Source organism: Cyrtonyx montezumae, unplaced genomic scaffold, assembly GCF_038088225.1.
Source record: "Cyrtonyx montezumae isolate F1298 unplaced genomic scaffold, pur_monq_1.0 scaffold_5, whole genome shotgun sequence".
Taxonomy (NCBI): Eukaryota; Metazoa; Chordata; class Aves; order Galliformes; family Odontophoridae; genus Cyrtonyx; species Cyrtonyx montezumae.
Window position 1 is genome coordinate 9,522,298 of NW_027072056.1, and position 23,042 is coordinate 9,545,339.

The following is a 23,042-nucleotide window of genomic DNA, read 5'->3' on the forward strand; positions in this document are numbered from 1 at the left end:
ACTATTACACAGAGGTGATGGTAGTAATGAACAGGTAACAACCCTCTGGGGGCATCTAGTGCCTCTGTTGTATTTTACCAGGGGAACTGTTTCATTATGTTTTAAAAGGGCTTTATAATGCATAGTTTGAATTGTAGTGTGATCAAATTTGGAAATTCTTCAGCTTTGGTGAAGTCCCTCTACCGCTGGATTCCTCCAGTGTGATGTTTAAGTTTCCCATTCATCATAGTCATCTGTGAACATAGATGTACTTATGACTTTACTGGTGTCTGAGATAATAGTAGGGACTTAATGCTTTGTTACAGGCATACACACGCTCCAGAATATTTACTGAAATCGAGATACACTAAAAAACATACTGAGCTAAAATAAAAAAGCTCGTATTTTTGCATTTTAAAGCCAAAGAAATGGATCCTGTCGTCCTGTACATTGTTATTCACAAAAATAGGACAGGATGTTTGCAAATTGAAGATGTATCTATGACTACTTCCTGCAATAAAAATGTCTGTCAGCACAGTCATAGTGGCTTATCTGTAAGATTTTTCATTTGCTGTATGCAGCAATTTGATTTTGCTTCATGTATTTTGAACACAGTCATGTTCTAAATAATTTTAAACTACTATATGAAAACATTACTAGGGCGTTTGATAGACAATAATATAAAATCTGGATGTTTCACAATGATGAGTCATTTAAGCAAAGTCACAGGAAGAGAATTCCAGAAAGCGAGAGTTGTCTAGAAAGGTCTTATGATAATATCTGCGACAAAAAAGTACAAACGGAAAAGAGGACAGAAGGGAAAGAGGAGAAAGAAAAGGCCTTCTGAAAGACTGCAAAGAAAGCATGGAGGCTTTTAAGATGAAGAGTAACTTGTAATTGGTTTTGGCGATTTTGGTGGAGTCAAGGGAGTTGACTAGTAATTACCATTTTTTCTTCCCACAATGTCACTGGCTCTCTAAACTGGCAAGCTGTAATAGGTAATCCTAAAAACACTGTTTTTTCCACTGACTTTACCTTGTGAAACTGGACTCAGAGTTGTGAGGCCTTCAGTATTTGATGTGTTATCAGGTGAAACTGTCACAAACGATTTGGAAATAGCTGAGATGGGGGAAGGGAAGTAGAGCCAGGCTTGGTTTTAGTCTCATTTTTTCAGCGATCCCAATAAAATAATTGGTGTTAAACTTGAAAATATCCTTAGATTTCTTTTTAGGATATATTTTGAAGTATAGTCTCAAGTTTACACTACGCAGGTTAAAGCACGATGAAATAATGCAGGCAGAAGCCATGTTCATAATGGTTCGACTAACAGTACTGCTTTATTGCTGGTATGCTGCGAGCCACCCAGATGCAGGTTTACAGTCCGACAGAATTCCAAGAAAAATTCAGATGAATTACAGTGTATCTGGAAACCAGTGCTTGTCTACTACTTTAGCCATTAAATTTGGATTCTCGCTTTGCAGACTGACTGACAGCCACAGAGTTCACACAATTACTGAGATGATCTTGCCGAACATACCTGTCGATACCACTTCTAAAAGACTCTAACTGAGGAACAGCCTGATTTTAGGTGGGTAAGTTTATGGGGTGATTGGAGCAACCTGAAATATCTTTAAAACACACATGGAAATGCAACTGAAATATTTAACCCTTTAAAACCACGTCATTACATGACTTCGTTTGAAGAGCTGTCTTTTTAAGAATCATTTAAAAGATTGCTCTCGTTGTGGTACAATATGGTACATCACTCAGGTATCAGTTTTGTTGGATTTGTTCAGCTCCTGCTGGGCTTCTGTTGCTACAGAGGCTGGAGAATTAAATCAAACAGAATAAATGTTTGAAACAGGTTGTTACAGGTTGCTAAGGCCTCCAATGATTTGTACAAACCAAATGTACTGGCAGGCAAGCAGCCCTCCTCAGCTTGCCAAGACGTTAAATCTGGTAATGGATCCCACTCACTAGTGTTCACTACCAATCTGTGCCATATGGTGAAGGTAGAGAAACTCTCATAATACTAATACCGATTTCTAATATAGCTGTTGTATATAATTCAACTAAAAACTGCTAATCTCTACTGTAATACATGGCTGTAATCAGGGGTAGTGAAAAGCCATGGAATTGAGTTGTGAACAGCACCATACAAATTCAAGTACAGTACTGTGGCTAATATTTCAGAATGAGAGTTTTACATTTTGTGTGAAATGTACAAATCCTAGCACTTTACTTTCCTTTTAATGTGAATGCGCAGTAATAATCACCTTGGTTAAAGTAAGTCTGGTAGTCATGCTTTAGATTTGAGATACGTACGTACTGAATGAAATCATCAAGGAAACGGATTAATTCGTTAATTTTGAATGGGACCTTCTGCATCACAGAGTATCATTTACATTACAGCAATTTTCATAGATTTCTGTGGCACTTTTCTCCCAAACTTCAGTGGGAAACAGTTTGTTGGATCATAGCCATTAATACTGTGATATTTCAAAATAGAAATAATAACTAAGGCTACAAGGCAACATGCAAAATAAGAAACCAAATTTAAATACAAACATCAACAGCAACAAAAACCTCTGCAATTCCTGTAATGTAGCAAAATGTTTTCTGTAGTTTACTTTTAATAGAGATTGTTGTACACCCCAGAAATGGTAACAGATTTTCAGAGACAATTAGATGGCAATGGTGGTTTAAATTAATCAACAAAACATTTAAATTGGATGAATTCAAGTTACCTGGACTTAAAGAAGCTATACGCTTCAGAATCTAAGTTGAAGCTATTTTAAGTAAATTGCTTCAGAATACTTGCTCAGTATATTTGAGGTCGAATACTGGGCCATAACCTGTTTCCTTGGCAACCACATACGAATGAAAGGTACATTAGCAAAGCTGCAGATGTGTGCCAGTGAATGCTTATTAAGCAGCCCAATGCATTTACATACCATGCGCTAATAATAATGCATGCATTTTCAAAATCACCATATAAAAAGAGTTCTGCACGTGCCCCGATGTGTTTTCTTAATACTCAAAGGTTTTAACCCCCAAACCTTGTGTTTTCTGTGGAAATTTCTTTGTGATTTTAAATTGAGATTAAACTGGACTTGCAGTTGGCATGCTGGGCTTGGTCTGCAAGTTGAAGCCTTTCTCCAGAACTGTGAATACTTACAGAACTTCTTTATGGCAACAGAATATGGAAATTAAGATTCCCGTTATCTTTCAGAAATGTGCAGCCATTGTAAACTTGAATCTTGCACCAGCGTTCAGATGCAAGTATGGTTATTCTGTTTAGCACTGCGACAAACAAAAGCCACTTACAAAAAGAGACTGGTGTCTGCTGTGTCCCTCTCAGTCAAACATATCCTCACAAAGAGATACGAGCAAGTGTTGTCTTCTGACAGTCAGTGACAAAGAGGAGGATGCAAAATCTGTACAAGTCACAATGCCAGTTGTTGTGGGCTTTTAGAATGATATTTAGATGTAGTATTTGGGCAGTATTTTCTGTGTGATTGTTTACATTGTGCTATTTTGTTTTGTACTGCTTCATTGAGAACTACTGGCGATAGGTGGATGGTTGGACTAGGTGATCTTGTAGGTGTTTCCCAACCTTGGTGATCCTATGATCCTATATATTTGTATTTTTAAGATTTATATACTCAAGATCAGTTTACTGACTTCAGCAGGTTTATGTATGCATTATTTTTGGCCTTTATTCTCAAGGTATTCATTTGTGTTTAAAATGAAAATTGTACACAACCCTTTGGATTAACTGTGCTACCCCAATATGATGAATCTTGCAGAAGTCAGTCTAAAGTGCTGCATTAAACAGACAGTAAAAATGGGAGTCTGCAAGTTCTGAGCTTAAATTCAGTTATTATGGTCAACAGATAAGTTGTTTATATGACCAGTAGCTTAATTTAAGCCCTCTTCAAATCAGGTAAAAGATTTCCATTTGACTTTTTTGGGGGGGAGTATGAAATAAGAGGGGTGGTTTCACACAACACAGCTATGTTCAGGAGTCAGGAGGCTTCTAGGGAGCTGCAAGTTGACAGGTTTTTGTCATTGTTTTTTTCTGATGTTTTTCTTATTGCACTCTGTCTGATCTGAACTCACTGTCAGGCAATGAGTTTTACTTGGGTAACTGACGTTAGTGGCTGAGCGTGCCACACAAACCAGAGCTAGACATCAAGGTTTTCTTCCTGCTCCCAGCTGCTGCCCACTTACTGCTACAGTCTTCCATTGCCTGCACAGAGGCACAGCAACAGCTTTTAGGTTGGAAACATACAGCAGAACAGAAGAGGAGGAGGAGGGCTTGGGTTAGCACAAAATGGAGCCTAAGAATATTTAAGAGCACACAGCCAAAGTTACTGTGTGTGTCATATAAGTTGCCAGAATTAATCGCCACACTTAAGTGGTGATTTAGAGTAACAGCTATCATTTATGTGTTGCTTTTGGTATGCTAAATTTTAGCAGTGTAATAGTAAAATAAATACATACATAAAACGTTTTTAGGGAACACTGGAGATCAGTGGTGGCCATTTAACAGCTTGAAGAGCAGTTCTAACTATTAAAATTGGCTTCCCACCATCAGGTGTTAACAGGAGAAAGGATTTTGCTGTGTTTTCAGTCTACCAAGATTTGCTACGTCAGCTGTAGTAAAGAGCACAAAGAGCTGTATCTGCCTGGTCTCCAGCACACCTGACAGAATAATAGTGGTCCTGAGCGTGCAATTTGCCTGCTGTTCTTGTGGATGTCGTTTCAGATACTTAAAGGACATTTCCTCTGAAATTGGAAAAACAGCCAGTTGGACTACTTTTGTCCTTCTGATAACTGAATAAGCAATGAAATTACACGTTTAATTTGATAATTTTGTTGACAACAGTAAACAATAGAAAAATAGAAAACAGTCTGTAAACACAGTCTCAGGACTGCAATTGATCTATGCTAGTTAGGGATTGTGCTTGCATCCCAGGAGCGTGGGAGGCCAGAAAGTGGCTTGTCAGCAGCAGAGAAAAAAAAAAAAGAAGACTTAAATGGAAATAATGTTGAGAATGTTCAGAGGCATCAAGATGTAAGGTCAGCTGATTGTAGCAGTATGATGTAAGCACTTCTGTTTTTTGCTAAAGAATAATTTGGATTTACTTGGTATCGCAGTTGCTTCATTTTCTTATTTATGCTGGTGAAGAGATGAATTTATACATTCAGAAGTGGTTTGTATGCATTTGTTTAGAGTTAATGGGACATAGAATAAGCTGTGCCTAAAATGATTTGTCAAAAGCCAGTATGCCTTAGAGATATATCCAATTCTTTGGTAAACATGCACAGTCTGAGAATCCAATGATGTCTGCCAGGCTTCCCTGTCCCAGCCAGACTTGAAGAAGCTGGCAGTTGCCACAGGTCTCAGCAACTGTGCTCCTTCCCCAGCTTCTGCCTTCCCTCAGTGCTCTAGGAGAGACAGAATGTTACTCAAAGGAGGGCCTTTCCTTTCTTCTTTGACAGAAAGGGGAGTGGAATCACTTGGGGCTGGTCAGCCTGAGCCGTGAAGAACTTTGTTTTTGATCTCAGCATCATCACTGGCTGCTCTGACCTCAGCTGTCAGAGCAGAAGAGAAGGCAGTCCCTCCAGACATCTTTCTCCTGCATAGGCTGGTCTGCTGACAGTGTTGAGAAGGAAGCCAGGCGAGTCCAGGCCAAATCCTGCCTCGAAAGACCATTTCACTAGAGCTGGTAACACTACATACGTTGCTGCTGCTGCTGAAGCTGCTTGACCAGAGAGGAATATTGCAACTATTTTTTCTTTTTTTTCTTTTTAAAAGCAGCCTGAAATACTCCTAAGGAAAAAAACCATGTGCTACAACTTGCAGAAGTGAGGTTGTCTGACTTGAGCAAAGCACCCATACATTCCCACTTCAGAAGCCTTGGGAGCGTTTTATTCATTTTAAGGAAGTTTGCTGACAATTTTCTTTATATCTTGCAATAGCACCATGTAAGAAGTAATCCATTTTCTTTGTGTGCAAGTGGTTTTATAATGAAGCATTATCATGAAAAGGTAATATCAGGGGTGCAGCCATGATGGCCTCGTAAAGAATTTCTTACTCTGAAAGACTACATCCATAAGGAGATGATGGGACTGTGAATTTCAAGTAGCTCAAATCTATACATGGAAATTAGCACCCTGAATTACAGTACTGGTCAAAGAGAAAGTGATTCTTTTTTATAGTGGATTAGCTAAAGCTGCCCCAAGAAAACACGTAACAGTAGTAATTTTAAAAACAGTCTATTTTCTTCAACTCCAGTACATTGCCTATAAATATTAAGATTGCCAGGGCACTGAATGGCCAAGCACAAATAAGTTTATGTCTTTAAATTGCTATATGAGTTAGTTGTGTTTGATTTTCACAACAATAGGAAAAAAGTAAAATTAATTAAGATGTAGTGAGAGCTGAAAACCTAATCTTCCTTAAATTTGTTTCACATAATCTAAAAAGATACATGTGCTTATTACTGCTCAGTAATGCATGGTTATTTATTTCTTTGTGGGCTTATAACAGGGTTAACTTAATCCACATTATTGTATTCTTACTGACAAAATGTTTGTCTCAAATACTTCCTGTGGCACTTCTTTCAGAAATCCTCATTAGTACATACTAATATTTATGTACATGCCTAAAACGATATTGAGGCGCATTACATAAGCAGTACACGAAGTTCAAGCTCCCAGTAAAAGTAAGCTTGCTGTGAGTATGACAGTGTGCTCCTCTGCTATGTTCTGGATGTTCTCCACCTGACTCAAGGCCCAGCAGTCCTCAGCTGTGTGACTGCCAGGAGCTGGGGAAGGGCAGAGAGACACGATACATGAGGGGAGGCTGCACCGAAGCCACGGGCAGATCTGGCTACATGAGATCCAGCTAATTCCCTCTTTACTTTGGCAAACATAGGTTAGTGCTCCCGAAGCACCAATAGTTCAGTAGCACTTGTGTCCTGAGGTGATAAATAATTCAAGCTATATGCATGGAGGGTGAGTAACTGCTGGGAAGGGGTATCTTCATGAAGCCCTGTGAATTTCTGTACGTGCAGAAACAAGAAAACGAATATAGTCATATAAGGAAGAGAGGGTAATTGTGAATTTACTCAAGGATCCAAACAGAACTTATTTCAGCTCTGGTTAGTTGGGGAAGTATCTCCTCTGCCGTCTCTGGAGAGCACGCATCTTTCTTCACACGAAAGGCTTTGAAGGACAGCAAAGCAAACGAAACCCTTCGTGAGCTATGAAGGAACACGAAGCAGCGATGGTCACGGAGCGAAGGGTCGGACAAGAGGGGCTCGCTCTCCGTTTACAGCAGCTGCACGTAAACAAATCGCCCGACACGCTAAGTGTCACAGCCAGCCGCCTTAACAGAGCACGGCGCTTCTGCAGCGGAACAAACACGAGACGCGGCGCGGCAGCCACGGCGCCGAAGCCATCCCGTGTTTCACAAGCCACAGGCAAATCCCATTAGCGGGATTAGCGCAGCAAAATGGCGGCGGCGCCGTCCCGCCCCGCGCCGCCGGGTCCCGCGCTGCAGGCCGCGCGCCGCTAGAGCCGGCACCGGGCAGCCCCCGGCCCTGGAGGACCCCGCGGGCGTGGTTCTAATCGCTATGTAGCTCAAAACAGTGAGTGTTTCTGCATTCCGGCGTGACGTTGGTGCTTGGTGGTTTCTGTCGGCGCTCGGAGAAATCGTGTTCTAGGTTAACGCGCGTCGCGGCTTCGGCTCGAGGTGCAGCTTGGTCCGAGTGCGCGTATCGCCCAAAAACAGGAAGCGACCTCGAGCGGTGTGCGGCTGTAGGGTTGCAGACGCCTGCTGTGTCAGGAGCCGCTCCGAGGCAGAGAAGCGTACGGACGCGAAGCTGCCGCGGCGCAGCCGGTACCGTGCGTGCTCGGTCGGGGATCGGCGGGCAGCGCCGGGCTGCGAGCGGCCGTGCCCCTCCGCCGCAGCCTTTAGCTCGCGGCCGCTGCCGCCAGAAGAGGGCCCGGGGCTCCACCGTGTGGGCAGCGCGGGGCTGCAGGGCCCGGCCGGGCGGGACAGCCGGCCGGCCTCGGTTCTCGGGGCGACGGCCATAGCGGCGGTAGTTTTGAGGCCGTTTTCCTTCTGAGGAGAAGCTGCCCCAACGCGCCCGGGCCGGGAAGTGAGGGAATGCGATGGGGATGCAGTAACGAGCAGGAGTTCCGAGGCCTTCGCAGCGCCGGCTGCGCAGACCTGCCCGCCCTCACGCGGCCGAAGCTGCTGCCCCTCCTGCTGTCCGAATTCCAGGCTGAAAGAAACGCTTCCAGGCTCCAGCGCTTACAAGGCTGTAATGTATAGAAGGAGGAAGTATGAAGTATGACAGGGTAGGCAAGGCTGCAGGAATCGAGAGGCTGGAACGCAGGCATCGATGTGCTCACTGAAGCCATGGGTCGCTATTCAGGCTGTAGCACAAATGGGAGGCATTGCAAACTATGAAGTATAATTAGGCGTCATTAAGATTTCAGTGCATGCTCGAGGCTGTCGGGAGGGCGAGAGGGAGCCCTGCGGCCTTGTGTGCCATCCTCCCTGAGGGAAGAGGGAAGCAAGCCCTCAGAGACAGCTGCAACCGAAGAAGCAGTGGTTCGACATCAAGTACTGAACTGATATTTTGGTGTAAGCAGGGATCAGGATAGTAGAGCTTGGGGGGCTACCTGTTTTTTTTTGTTTTTTGTTTTGCTTTTTGTTCTGTTTTGCTTGGTTTTGATACCTAGCCCCGTTTCTGCTGTAGAGCAAAACAGTGCCTTATCAGATAGATGCAGATGAATGGTCATCGCTGCTTGGGAAAACAGGCTGGAAACAAAACAGAGCTTGCCCTCGGAGTATGTTAGTAGTGTGGAATGGAGCTGAATGTAACACTACTATGGCACGTTTCTATAGGGTGAGTACTGGAAGGCATTAACGACTTCAGAATTCCAGTAGTGCTGTTTGGAATTAAAGAACAGATAAACTTAAAAACTGTCATTACAGATTATCAAGCATCTTGCAGCTTTTCATTTTGCTTAGGTATAGACAATGGGCCCTTCTTTTATTCTGTTGATGCTGCCAGCTTGTCTGTCAAGTTTGGAGTCCGAAGGGGAGTAACAGAGTCTGTCTCCGTGTATCATGGGATGCACTTTTCTGACAACAGATTTCAAAAGTTTAGCAAGAATTAATATTTCTGGATTGCAACTTCAATAGTAGAAATTTTCCTATTTGTTACAGTTTGTGTTTGTAGGCCTGAAAGGTTTCTTGTGATCTCTTTGTTCGCTTCAAAATAATGTCAATATAAAAATCATCAGTAGTTTCTTCCCTCACTAGTGCCCACGTGGAGTTGGCTGATGTAGTTCTTGCAGCTTGCAGTATCATCTGTGAGGCATAGCTAGCCACATGTGTTTTTGGGTGCACCCATCTGATATTTCTGTTCACTTTTGGTACTGTTTTCATACAGCTGTGCTGTGATAGTGTTCTCTTGTTGACAGAAAAGGTAATGTTATCCTTCAGTCAACCCAGTGACCAAGAGGTGTAGAGATCAGTCTTTCCCAGTGAATTGTATATTTCTTGATCACAGTAGCCCTTCCTTAGAAACTGAAGTGCTGTTCCTGTATTTTGCCATAGAACTTCAGATGGAATGTAAAATGTTCCTAAAATGCTCCGTTTGTGTGTGTACTACATAGGGCATTCTGATTTTACAGCATTCCAAATGTGTTTTTGGCAAATGGAAGAAGCAAGACAGGTAAAATAAAACGAAGTAGAAAATGATTACGTGCATGAATAGATGGACTGTTTGGGGATGCTTGGTTTGAGACAGAAGCAAAAAACACTGGCTCTAGAATTGAATTTGCTCCGGAGTTTCCTGTATAACTTTACAATGACATATGTACCAGATGGTTTAGCACACGGCAAAAACAATTACTCGTCCAAATAGCAAGTGGTGGTTTCTGCTGTCTTTACAACGGAGTCTGGTTCGGTGTTTCACTGGGCGTACCATAATATCCATGATTCAGAGACAAGGAAAGCTGGCAATCTGTGAACAGGTACATAGAAAAATATTCACTTCTCTTCTTAGGAAGATACATTTTGAAACAGCTAGTAAAATAGTAAGACTTCTACTAGAAACAGTAGGGTAATACACTGTAGGCCTTGCAGATTAATGCCTCATAGGAAAAAAAGAAAAGTGATATATTTGGTGAATGTTGTGTGAGATGATGCGTCTTTGAGCTAAAACCAATTGTTTCCTATACAGAAATGTGAAAAACTCAGGCAGGATCCTACAGGATAATTCACTGGGAGGTAGAGCTGGCATCATTTATTTCTTGTGCTCAGGAAATAACTCTAGCAATAGCTCCTGTTGTGAAATGTTTTTGATGTCTGACAGTTGGTTTCCAGTACCATATCACATGAGCAAGTTAGATGTAATCTCTGACATAGTTGATGAGAAAAAAGAATCAATTATGCAATAGTGGCTGCTGTCTTGAAAAGAAGTGCTTTTGTAGTATTCTTTCTGTCGTAGACTTCATGTGCTAGAAGCTGTCTACAATTACTTGGGGGATTTCAGAAAGGAAATAACCGTACTCAGTTCCCATAAGCTTTGTGTTATCATGCCAAATGAATAAATATCTCTTAGGTCAAATAAGTGTAATGAACAAAGATGATAAACCATGATTTTATTTTAAGGAAGGAAACGATGCATTTGGATTTACAGCTAGGGTGAGTGACCAGATTATCAAAGCAATACGTCTGCGTTTCTGTCACAGTCACAGTGCTGAATTCATTTCCCGCTGCCTGTGGCACACGTAAGCATCGGGATTTTTTGAGAATTGGTAATTTGTTGTTTCTGAAGTTTGTGCATTGAAAATTCTCAGCTGTTAAACTGTATTAGTGTTTTCGTCCATTCACATGAGCAGTGCCTCCCTGCTGGAAACACTGGCTGTTGTAAGGTACAAGTTATTCCTTCGGAGCTTCAACCTAGACATGTGAAATTATGTTGTGTTGAACATGTTTTTAGGTATTTTGCATGATTTGATTTACAGTGAGGTATGTGATGGGTTTCTGATGAACTATCCAAAATGTAACTAGATCAGCTACAGTGAGATACTGTGAGATAAGTCCCCCCTTATGTGGGCCTTATTTTCAACAAAGGATTACTTCCAAAGACCTTGGGCAGGAGAGCCAGTGTATTCTTGGTTGCCATTGTTGTTCATGAAAACTTACCCTGCAACTGGAACATTATTTCATAGGATCTCAAATCCCCGTTTTAAATACCATCTTAATAAGATGATCAAATGCAGTTGTGTTGTAAAGTCATTCTTTGACAAATAGCCTCAGAAAACAAAGGAGTCGTATCCTCAGAATCACAGCAAGTCAACCTTCCCCATAACCACTGCCAAATACCTCAGCCATGTGCTGGGGAAGTTCCCTCAGCAGTTCAGTGAGTCATAGTGTGAATTTGGACAGATACAGCCACTGGCACAAATGAACAAGTGACAAATACAGCCACACTGGCAACTGCAGACCCCAGTGAAAGGCACTGAGTTGGTGGCCGAGCTGTGTGGAGCGGGGAAGATCCCCTGCCTCGTGCTGAGGAGCTGCAGGTGTCCCTGCATCCCTGACCTGTGCGTAGGTATCTGCTGAGGCAGTAGCACGGCTGGAATAAAATGGGGAATGTGCAACTGATGGATGTGAAGATACAGCTAAGAGTGTAGTATCAGGCAGCTGGGGGAAAATTTGTACTTCGAGATCACTCTTATAATAAGCACCACGATGTCCTGAGAAGCCAGGTTACCTTCAGTATCATTGGCACTAGTGAATCTAAGTAACTTCAACATGGAATGCTAACATAAGTTAGAACATTAAAAAAAACCATAAAACTTTAAGAGAAATACTGAACTATAAATTTGATCCATAATTAATCCTTTTTCTTTTTCATTGTAGATGACAGTCATGTCCCATTCAAAGGATCTCAAGGACGACTTCCACAGTGACACTGTACTTTCCATTTTAAATGAACAGCGCATTAGGGGTATTTTATGTGATGTCACCATAATTGTGGAAGACACCAAATTTAAAGCCCACAGTAATGTGCTAGCAGCTTCAAGTCTTTACTTTAAAAACATTTTTTGGAGTCGTACTATCTGTATTTCAGGTCATGTACTGGAATTAGATGATCTCAAAGCTGAAGTGTTTACAGAAATACTGAACTACATCTACAGTTCCACAGTGGTCGTTAAGAGGCAGGAGACTGTAACAGACCTTGCAGCTGCAGGGAAGAAGCTAGGAATATCATTTCTGGAAGATCTCACAGATGTTAATTTTTCAAGCTCCCCCTGTCCTTATGCATACTGTGTTAACGAGAAAGGGACTGTCAAAGAGGAAAAACATGACAAGAGACATGAAGACTCGGCTGTGACAAATGGACCACGAATCACAAATGCATTCTCAATTTTTGAAACTGAAAATAGTTTGTTTTCTCCACTTGATTTGAGGGCAAACTTTAAAAAGGTATCTGAGACAATACAAACGCCCAATGTCAGCCTTGACAGAAGCAACACTGGCAAAGATGCTGAGCCAGCCAGTACATTGGCAGAGCACTCCTACGCAGTTTCTTCAGGGGGAGACAGTTTTCAAGGAACGCCTCACTTTGAACAGGACAGCAGCTCTTCATACAAGGCAGGTGAAGAACACTATGAAAATCTCCGAGCTACGCCACTCATTCAGCCAGTAAAACAAACATGTAGTTCTACTCCTAAAGCAGCCTTAAAATCCCAGGGTGCTGGTTTGGCTGTAGCAAAAGTACCAGCTTCTACAGTAGCCAACACAGAAGCTCAACGTGAAGCAGTTAATGATCAAAGAATTATTTCCATTCCCAAACCTCAGAATAAAACAGGAGATTTCCATTTGACCAGAGAAGAGGAAAACACATCTGCTAATATCTCTGGATCCGTGACAACTGTCGTTCCACCTGCTTACAGTTGTAACTGCTGCGCAAAATCATTCAGTGACAGGGCGTTACTCAGTACTCATCTTCAACTCCATTCAGAGCATCAGGAAACTTTCATATGCAAATACTGCAGCAAACAGTTTGCAAATCTAAATATACTGGAAAGTCATGAACAAGTCTGTATGAGATCAAGTAGCTTATCTGTTCATAGTGGGAATGAACAAAGTTTTTCAGATAATTATACTGCTACAGATGGGAGGAATGAAAGTTCATATGCAAACACAGAGCCTCTGTTGTCTGAAAACAGCATAACTGATTATTCCAATGCAAACTGTGCTTTACCAGAAACGGATCACTTGGTTAAAGTTGTCGATGGGCAGATATTATACACTTGCGTAGTTTGCAAACGTAGTTATGTAACATTGTCGAGCCTTCGAAGACATGCAAATGTGCATTCATGGAGAAGAACCTACCCCTGTCACTACTGCAACAAAGTGTTCGCATTAGCTGAGTATCGCACCAGACATGAGATCTGGCACACTGGAGAAAGGCGGTATCAGTGCATTTTCTGCCTAGAGACTTTTATGACTTATTATATACTGAAAAATCATCAGAAGTCTTTCCATGCGATTGACCATCGTCTCTCAGTAAGTAAGAAGACAGCCAATGGAGGCTTGAAACCAAGTGTGTACCCATACAAACTGTACCGACTTCTGCCCATGAAGTGCAGGCGACTACCCTATAAGTCCTACCGAAATTCTACGTATGAAAACGTTCAAACAAGTAGCCAAGTTAATGAAACTGCTTCTGGCAACTGCTTCATTCAGAGTTCTCTTAGCTCTGAGATACCACCTCTGAATTTTCAAAGTAATATAGTAACAAACAACAGAGCTCTCGTCTTGGACTCTTCTTCATGTAATGATACAGCATCTTCCACAAATCCTCAGAACTCTTCCTCCTGGGGAGTAGGCATCTTAAATTCTGATCTGCAACGAGACTTCTTCACAGCTGACAAAAGAGTTCACGCTGCTACAAATGACTCTGGTTCTCGTGAGTATGAGTCCTCAATTGTGTCTTTAACCAATGTTAATGAAAATTCAACCTCTGTGATTAGTTACAGCAGTTCTGCACCCTCTGTCATAATGCACAGTAGCAGAGTTTCGTCAGTAATAATGCACAGTAAAACAATCACTTCCATAGAAAACAGTAAGACAGAATCTTCTAATAGTGCACCTAGTCAACCTGTTAGTGATGACTGTAAGAATGGATCAGATAATTATGGAAAATGCATTACAAAATCAAAATCTATTAAGGAGAAAAAGAAAATACAGCTGTGCAACAGAACAGAAGCAGCTGAGGATGCACAGCACATCCAAGGATCTGGAGGTTCATCTAGCAAAACCGCTAATACTGCTGAAGAATCAAGTAAAACTGAGACTTACATTGCAAAGCCTGCCTTACCTGGAACATCTACTGACAGCAATGTTGCTCCTCTTTGTCAGATAACAGTAAAAATTGGTAATGAGGCTATTGTAAAAAGGCACATATTAGGGTCTAAGCTATTTTGTAAAAGGGGACGAAAATCTAAACACGAGTCCAAACAGGACAATGTAAATGAGGAATCAGAAACAGAGATAAAAGAAAAAAGCCCATCTAGGCTCTATAGCTCAGAATGCCTGGAGCTGACAGAAATGTGCGATGATGTAAGTGATCAGGACTCCAGTGATAAACCCTGGAGACCGTATTACAATTACAAACCGAAAAAAAAATCTAAACAGCTAAGAAAAATGAAAAAGACCAAATGGAGGAAAAAACATGGAAACAGGAACACCATTATGGAGAGTCACAGTGCGTGCAGTCGAGAGTATGCGCTCAGGAGTGCTCCTGAGGAAAAGGCAGTTAGTCAAGAAGAGAACACAGAAATGCCCAGTCTTCATTGTGAGCTCTGTGAAGGAGATCAGTCTTCCACTACAGAAACCCAAGAACACGTACATTGGCATGTAGCTGCTTCAAAGCCTTACATTTGTGAATTATGCCAAAAACAATTTCAAAGTCCATCCACCTTAAAAATGCATATGAGGTGTCACACGGGGGAAAAGCCCTTCACCTGCAAAACCTGTGGTAAATGTTTTTCAGTTCCTGGAAATTTACAGAAACACGAACGTATTCACCGGGGTGTCAAAGACTTTGTCTGTCATTACTGTAATAAGGCATTCACTTTAAACGAAACACTCAAAATACATGAAAGAATTCACACTGGAGAAAAACGCTACCACTGTCAGTTTTGCTTGAGGAGTTTCCTGTATCTTTCTACCAAAAGGAACCATGAGCAAAGACATATACGTGACCATAATGGAAAAGGATATGCTTGCTTTCAGTGCCCCAAAATTTGTAAGACGGCAGCTGCTCTGGGAATGCACCAGAAGAAGCATCTATTCAAAAGTACACGTCCACAAGATAGAAAAGAACAGTTTGGCAGTGAAAGTGATCAGCTGTTGGAAAATCAACATTTCCTTGGCTCAGAAGGAAGTGAAGGGAAAACCATACAAAATGTAACTCCAGAAGTGAAAATACAAAACTATATATTGGAGAAAATGTAGATGCGTTAAATGGGGAAAATTCTCCACATAGATAATTTACAAAGAGCAAATGTCTTCACTTAAACATGTCAATATATGCAAAGGAAAGAAAAACTAACACCGAAAAGAAAAATCAGTATTTGCAATAATGCTTGCAAGACCCCAAATACTTTTGCCAGAATAGACTTCTAGCATATGTGTAGAGAGAAAGAAGAAAAAAATTAAGAACCAACAAAAACTCCTTCTACTTAAAGCTAGAAGAAACTAGCCACTGAACTGTTTTACAGTGCTGTTTTTCAGTCAGAATCATATTGGACAAAATAAATATGTAGGTTCAGATTATATACTATAGAAGGAATTTTTGCTGCAGAAATCATATATAGCATTTTTTTAACAAAAGGTAACGTGTTTATAAGCAAATTGTGATTTAGTGCATTCTACAGTGAAGGTGGGCAATGTTTCATCAGTTTGGGTATTCTGAAGTACAGCTGAGTTTTGGAGTGCTTTTCTGTAACTCAACATTTACAAATCATACACAGAAGTATAAACCTTCTTTGCGTTCCGTTTTCAGTTTTGTAGTTACCACAGTGAGCATTAAGTCTCTGAGTGCTCGTGCAGAAAGTATGCCAGCTTAGAGGTATCTCTGAGGCATTTAATAAAGATTCAGTGCAAATTATAGTAGCCAGTCTTCCAAATGGCAGAAGTTCCAGAAGATTGAACTGTAAAGCAATTCAGGTCATCTATCTGAAAGAAAATTGTTCTCAATAAATAGTACAGTTTGAAGAACTTGTGTATATAAACTTCCACCTCCTGGTGAGTCCGAAACTCCTGTCTTTTAGAAATACTATTCTTCTCAGCAGAAGAAGAGGAGATGAGAGAGTCTTCCTCCATGCCTGGACAATGAATGACAGAGCAGTTCTCAGTAAATGTTTTGATTTTGGGAGGAAGGGGTAAATAATCAGATTTCCTTGTATATCAGATTTCCATGTATATCCCTGAAGCAGTTTCCATAATTAACAGGGGTAGGGCCAATTTGTGGGGTTCCTTGTCATCTCTATGCCTTAAATGCAATATCAGTATTTTGTATGTCCCTTCTCAGTGAGCCCGCTAAATGTCCTAGTGTCTCACCTCAGGCAAGCTTCATCCCTTGGCCAAGTGTCCCTTGGCCAAGCACAGTAGGTCCAGAGCAGGGAGGTGCCAGCATCAAGTTGCTGAAAGAAGCAGCGTTGGCCTTTCTGCTTCCCTTATCCTACCACACCAAATGTTACGGTGAGCCTTCTGGCTGCACAGTTTGCATTCACCAGGAATCAGGAGGGTAAGCTTCTGAAAGAAGACATCACAGAAATTAATAGTACAGTTAATCATGTTTTCACAAAGTGTTAATTTTATCCAAAATGAAGAGGTTTAAGAAGCTGAAGAGGTTAAACGTCTACAAGTTGCGTATTATATCATAGGGCTCTGTTGTACTCTAACTGAACTTCCAACTTGTCATGTACATTCATTGTTACAAGGTGTTAGAAGTGTTTTAAGTCTGGACAAAGGTCAGTGAACCTCAATTTAAATCTATGTGCAAATATGGTACACAATTTGTTTACTCGGTTTTCCTGAATATTCTAAAGGAAATTATAGCTTGGGTATGATAAAACTACAGTTGAAATTATAGTATGATATTGATTGAAGTAATAATGTAGTCCACTTATTTATCCTGTCATTGATGAACGCTGTGAACCCTTTGAGAAATGTTTGGGTTTCATAGCAGTTTTGGTTCCATTTTAAATTAGGATAACAGTAGAATAAACGCAGGCAAGTATGATGACGTTTCAAAGAAAGTACACGAAGATATTTTCTAAGTGGACTTGTATGAAGATAATTATAGACCAAAGCAAATAAGGTAGAATATTTATACATATAAAGATAATTTTACAAATATTTTATATAACTGTATAGTTCATAAGAAAAATATTGATAGCTTGCGTTAGGTTTTGGGGGGGTTTGTATATTTTGATAAAACACAATGACTTTGTATATTATCTACAATTTATAGCAAAGGAGTTTTAAGATGGCAATGTCATGTTTATAGTTCAATTGTGGCACTTTTACTACAAGTAACACGTTGAAGTAATGAGTTAAGTATTAATGACCAAATTAGAATTAAAATAAGTGTAAGAGAAAGTAAATACTGTATGTTGTCAAAGACTGTAATTTGCTGCATCTGTATTTTTGTTTAGAAGAAAATATTAAATGCAGATGTTAAGGATTGATGAAGAGTCTAATTTTATTTTTAGAGAGAGTTATTAAAATTGTTTTTGCTTGATTAAAATAACCTCTTCCTATTTTTCTGCAAGTCTCTCCATTTTTTAAGTTAATCGTTATAATCCAGAGATACGTATCTTCTAACATGTATTTCACTATGAGATGAAGGAACACAGTTACCAGACGTTCCCTTAGTTAAAATCAGAACAGTGAATTGAGAACTCACCAGAACTCAAGGGAAGTGATGGTACGTGCTGGCGCTGTGCACTGATGGGTGAGCACAGTGCTGAGGTGAACAGAATCTACCTGTCCGGTACCTTAAAGGACTGGAGGACAGGTAAACCATGTTTAATACTTTGCAACAGCTTAAACATGTTTTCATGATAACCGAAGACTTAAAAAATCTTACCTAAAATTAAATCTGATAGTATCCTTGCAGTATAGATTAAGTATTTCACACTCTGTGCTTCCAAGGATTTGGGACTACTGCCAATATGCAGTTACTTAACTGCATGAGAGAATATGGAGATAAGAGGAAAATTTCAGACTATGCATAGCCAAAGTACTTCCCACTCCAGCTAGATGTCGCTCCTCTGTAACTTGCATTTAAAGTAAATTTAAGCTAAATGAGCATTTTGGGATGCTCCTCAGTAGAGATGTATACCTACACAATCAGAAATTAGCTACATGTAATAAATATTTCTCTGTCCCATTTCAAAAATAATTTAAAATTACTTCAGAGAAAGGTGATGTTAAGTTAAACCATGTACTCCAGCTGTCATAAAACCTCCAAGAGTGTTTTGGAAGAACTAAAGTCACATATCTACATCAACATTTTTGCAACACACAGTTAACCATACCTCTTCCTTTTGTGATGAGTTTTCCGTCCCTGAGCTCTCAACTCTTGAGCCTGGGTTCACAACCCACAGGTCACAGGGCAGTCAACTTCCTGGAAGCCAGGCTCAATTTATGCTAGTGAGGAAGGTGTTATTTGCAGCAAGTAAAAATCAGCTCATGCAAACCCATGACTTTGTGCTGGTTTGTGTTTTGCATGCATACAAATTCTCCCTTTATGGTGTGATGAAGCAGCTCGTTGTCCTCTGAGCTTCTTCTGCCACCTTTATCTCTTTTCCTTTAACCTGATGAGGAGTGTGGGGAACGAAGAGGGAATTTCACAGCACCCAAAAAACCACCAAGCAGTGGTGCTGACTTTTGCCTGACAGCCAAATTACAGTGCTCCATGACATGTAATAATGGTGAGATTCATGTGGGAGAAATGAATGGTCATGGAACCACAGCAAAAGACTTAAACTACAGACAATAAATGCTGGCTTGAAACTTTCTAAGCTTCCCTTTAGCAGACTGAAGAGGACTATCTGAGCCCAAGGTGAAAAACCCTATTGTACTAACTTACTTTCTAAAGGATCTTCTTCCCTGTTGCTCAGCTTAATGACCCCTTTGCTGTAGTACTACAGCCACTGCAGGGTTTGCCAGAATGCGTGCCTGTGGGGCCTAGAGCTGCTGCACCTTTGGACACACTGCAAGGCCTCAGTCCCTTTCTTTCTGTGAGGGGCCCAAAGCTGAGCACAGTAACTTGAGGTGTGGCCTCACCAGAGCTGATACAGAGGGAAGATCCATCCCTGCTCCTGCTGGCTGTGCTATTTCTGGTGCAAGGTGGGATGCCATTGGCCTTCACATCCACTTGTGTACATCGCTGGCTCATGTTCATCCATGCATCCAGCTTCCAGCCACCCTGCCCCAGGCCTGCAGCGTTGCCTTGGGTTGTTGTGGCCAAAATGCAGGACCCAGCACTCGTTCTTGTTGAAGCTCGTCCCATTGGCCTCAGCCCACTGATCCAGCCTGTCCAAATCCCTCTGTAGGGCCTTCCTACCTTCAGGTGTTTGACACTTTGTCCATTTGTGCACTCAGTTCCCTCATCCACATCATCACATGTTGTGTGACTGCACTCAGGATGATCTGCTCCATATCTTTATCAACATGTCCGGCTGATTTAGGGCTCATGAAGCGCTCAGTACACCTGTTCCCTCATAGAAGGCTCAAAGCTGAACCATTCCATGTTTCGTGCTCTTACACAGAGCCCATCCAGCCCTCGTGCGTTGCTGGGTGCTGCAGCACACCGAAACCGAAGCAGCTGCAGAGCGTGGGATTACTGCGACAAGCACAGCGTCCAACACACTTCATCTGTCTCCTGTGAAAGTAACACACAGGAGAAAGACGAGCAGGGCCCCAGCGGGCAATCAGAGCAGCCCTGCCAACAACGCGCCCAGCGCGGCCGCACACACGGCAGCGGGCGGGGCCGGGCCGGGCCGGGCCGGGCGGAAAGCGGCGGGGCGGCAGCACAGTACCGAGGGCGGCCGAGAGAGAACCCGAGCGCGCGTGCGCCGCTCCGAGGAGGGCCCCCCCCCCCCCCCCCTCGAGGGCGGGGCGGGACACGGCGGGGGGCGGGGCCGCTCCTTCCTCCTCGCCCCTCCCCCGGCGCGCAGTGCGCAGGCGGCGGCGCTGGCGCGATGGCGGCGCAGGACGGCGGCGACGCGGTGCGGGTGCTGCAGAACCTCCGGGGCAAGATCTGTAAGTGCGGGCGGTGCGGCGGGGCTGGGTGAGGGCACGCTCCGCGCCGGGCTGTGATACCGCCGTTCCGCCGCGTCTTACCCTTCCCTGCGGCGGGGCGGGCGGCATCGCCTCACGGCGGCGCGATGGCGGCGCGGGAGCGCGCTGCGGGCGGGACGGGGGGGCGCGCTCGGGGAAGCGTCCGCCGCCGTGAGGGCGGCCGGGCCCGGCCGGGCGGGGCGGGGGCGCCCCCTCCTCCGATCCGCGCGCCGTTTGTCGAGCGGCGATTGCGAAATTGTTGATGTTCAGGAAGTCGGTGGTGAAGGGCGTTCTGGAACGGTCATTAACGCTCCCGTGTCTTTGTGCCGCGCTCGTGTGTGAGGCGCGGAGGCCGCCGGCTTCATTGTGGTGGTTAGGAAGCGCTGACTAAAGATACCCCCGCGTTCCGTAGCACGGGAAGCCGGGCGGTGAGCACGCGGCGGGACGGCACGGCGCTGCGGCTGCTGGCGGCGCGGAGCAACAGGATGTGAGCGCTTCCTGCCGCGCGGCCCATTCAGCGCCTTTCTCACGCGGCCTTCTTGAGAATGAAGCGGCGCGGGGCGGCGGCCCACGGCCGCGTGATGGAGCATCCGAATCCTCGCTGCGCACGGGTGCCGGGTCCTGCCTGCTGTCATGGGGGTTCATTCAGCAGCTGACAGCACGGCAGTGCAGGAGTTTGCATTCTGTCATCTTGGCATGTACACAAGTTTTGCTTTAACTCTTAGAAGGCGAGCCCCTAGATTTCTCAAAACTTACTTAAGCTGCTTCTGTTATCTATTGAAGTGCACTGGATAGATCCTACGGTTACAAAGTAACTTCAAGTGTTGCCACAGTTAACAGGCTGGTAGAGGTGCTAGCAAGCCAAAGGTAGTGGACGTTCATGCAATGAGCAAGGTGAATAGCTTACATCTGTTGCACCCCCTCTTTAGTGGTGCTTGATCATTGTCACACTGTGCATCTCTAGTGAGCAAATGATATGCTGGACAAGAGGGTTTAGCAGAGCCGTGGGATTTAGTAGGTTGCTGTTACAATTAATGTGCTATGTGAAAGTAATATCCAAAATTCAAACTTATTAAATATTGTGTCTAAATTCCTGTTGCTCTGACACCCGAGTTTTTATTGGAATCACAGCTTTTCCCTTTGCTTAGGCTCAAGCTGATCTTGCTTTGAAGAAAGGCTTTACAACGTAGTTGCACAGGGAGCCCAAACTGTACTTTTTATGTCCTTCAAAATCCAACCCAAAATATGTAGTTGACAAAAGTTATTTTATTACTGTCATTTTTTGCTGTTTTCCCCGAGGAGGTTGTTGAGTGGCAGCAAGGAAAGTTAGTTGAAAAGGACAGTCAGTAGTAGTTGTGTTTTGAAAATTAAACAATTGGTGTTTATTATTAGCATTGCATTTTGTACTTCTGCTACTGAATTAGGCTATGAAGTATGTTGTGAAAATAACTACTGTCCTGAGTTAGGCTGGTGTCTGAAACTGCTGGATTGATGCAGTCACTGAGAAGTGAGTTGGCCTTCCTGCTCCTGTTTGGCCACACAAGTTTAAATATCACGCTGTACAGTTTTAAATGACAGATACTGGAAAGCCTTGGATGCAGTTCCACAGATAAAGGTAAACACACTTCTCTTTCTCACCCCCCCCCCAGAAGGCTTTCTGACATGTTTCTGACCTCCTTTCTGCCTGCATTTATGGGGCAACTCTTTGGAAGACACTGTGTACATCTCTGTGACACACCTTTTTGCCCTCTTTTGTATGAATTGTGGAACTTAGGATGTCTTGATGTTGCCATCATTATCGTTCAGAATTGTGACCTTGCTGAATAAACTGAAAATCCAAAAACTCAAGCAGATACCCGATGTTGATCATATATAGTTTTTATTTTATTTTAGTATGTGTGGCTGAATGCTCTCTTGTATCTGTAAATGTTAGGAGGTTTTGAGGAAGATGTGTCAGCTGTGTGCTTTACCTGACGGGTGATTTGAGGTGACTTCTACCTCAGAACTGCACATCCTCAGCGCCTTTCCACCCCAAGCCCCACTCAGTGCCTCTGTCCTTCCTTCAGCTAAACAGATCAACAAGTCCCGATCTTTTCTCTCTTGTAGGAAACTTTTTTTAATACGGAGGGACTGCAGAGTAGTAGTGTGGGGGGAAAAAAAAAAGCGAATTATATAGAAATGTTTGGGGTTTTTTTTCTTTTTTAAGAAAACGTGGAACTTTAATATTTGTATTACTGCTGTATGGTGGTTTATAATGCAGCTAAAGTAATGGTATATCTTCAGTTTTTAAAAATAGGATGGAGAACCTTCAGGGTATTAACTGAAATTACAAGATGCTGACCAGAAGTAACTGATGTGTGCGGTTCACTGTTGCTAATAACAAACTTCAGCACCAGACACCCTCTGGAGATGGCATGTCTCTTGTTCATTTCCTTCTGTTACCTCTTTCATGAGTTTTACCAGGTGTTCTACGTGAAGGTGATATTCCATCTCATACTTCTCTGATTTTTTTCTGCAGTCTCTCACTAATGGGTCACTTTCAGTTTAGCTTCATTTTGAAATCTCATGGCATTTAAAACCGGTTCTGTACATATCCCTCAGTCTGTCAACATTAAAGGTGACGTTTAAAAATAATACCTACACTTCCTCCTCTCCC

The 23,042-nt window shown here is 42.7% G+C and overlaps 2 protein-coding genes across 10 annotated transcripts in view; both read left to right on the plus strand.

Moving 5' to 3' along the window:
• ZBTB38 (zinc finger and BTB domain containing 38) overlaps positions 1–16,410 on the plus strand; it is a 308,794-nt gene extending 292,384 nt beyond the window's left edge. For 4 of the 8 annotated variants that reach the window (XM_065748553.1, XM_065748552.1, XM_065748554.1 and 1 more), the window contains 2 exons: positions 1,461–1,567; positions 11,942–16,410. In XM_065748553.1, coding sequence (XP_065604625.1) covers positions 11,942–15,547 — 3,606 coding nt within the window. In that variant the 5' untranslated portion in view covers positions 1,461–1,567 and the 3' untranslated portion in view covers positions 15,548–16,410. Of the gene's footprint in view, positions 1–1,460; positions 1,568–7,576; positions 7,641–7,897; positions 8,356–8,710; positions 8,798–11,941 lie in introns of those variants that run through there. The other 4 variants (XM_065748556.1, XM_065748550.1, XM_065748551.1 and 1 more) reach the window with 4 other exon arrangements.
• Positions 16,411–20,295: 3,885 nt separating this feature from the next.
• The window catches only part of RASA2 (RAS p21 protein activator 2), a 43,310-nt gene continuing 40,563 nt past the window's right edge, over positions 20,296–23,042 (plus strand). For both annotated transcript variants that reach the window (XM_065748426.1, XM_065748427.1), the window contains exon 1: positions 20,296–20,368. In XM_065748426.1, coding sequence (XP_065604498.1) covers positions 20,308–20,368 — 61 coding nt within the window. In that variant the 5' untranslated portion in view covers positions 20,296–20,307. The remainder of the gene's footprint in view (positions 20,369–23,042) is intronic.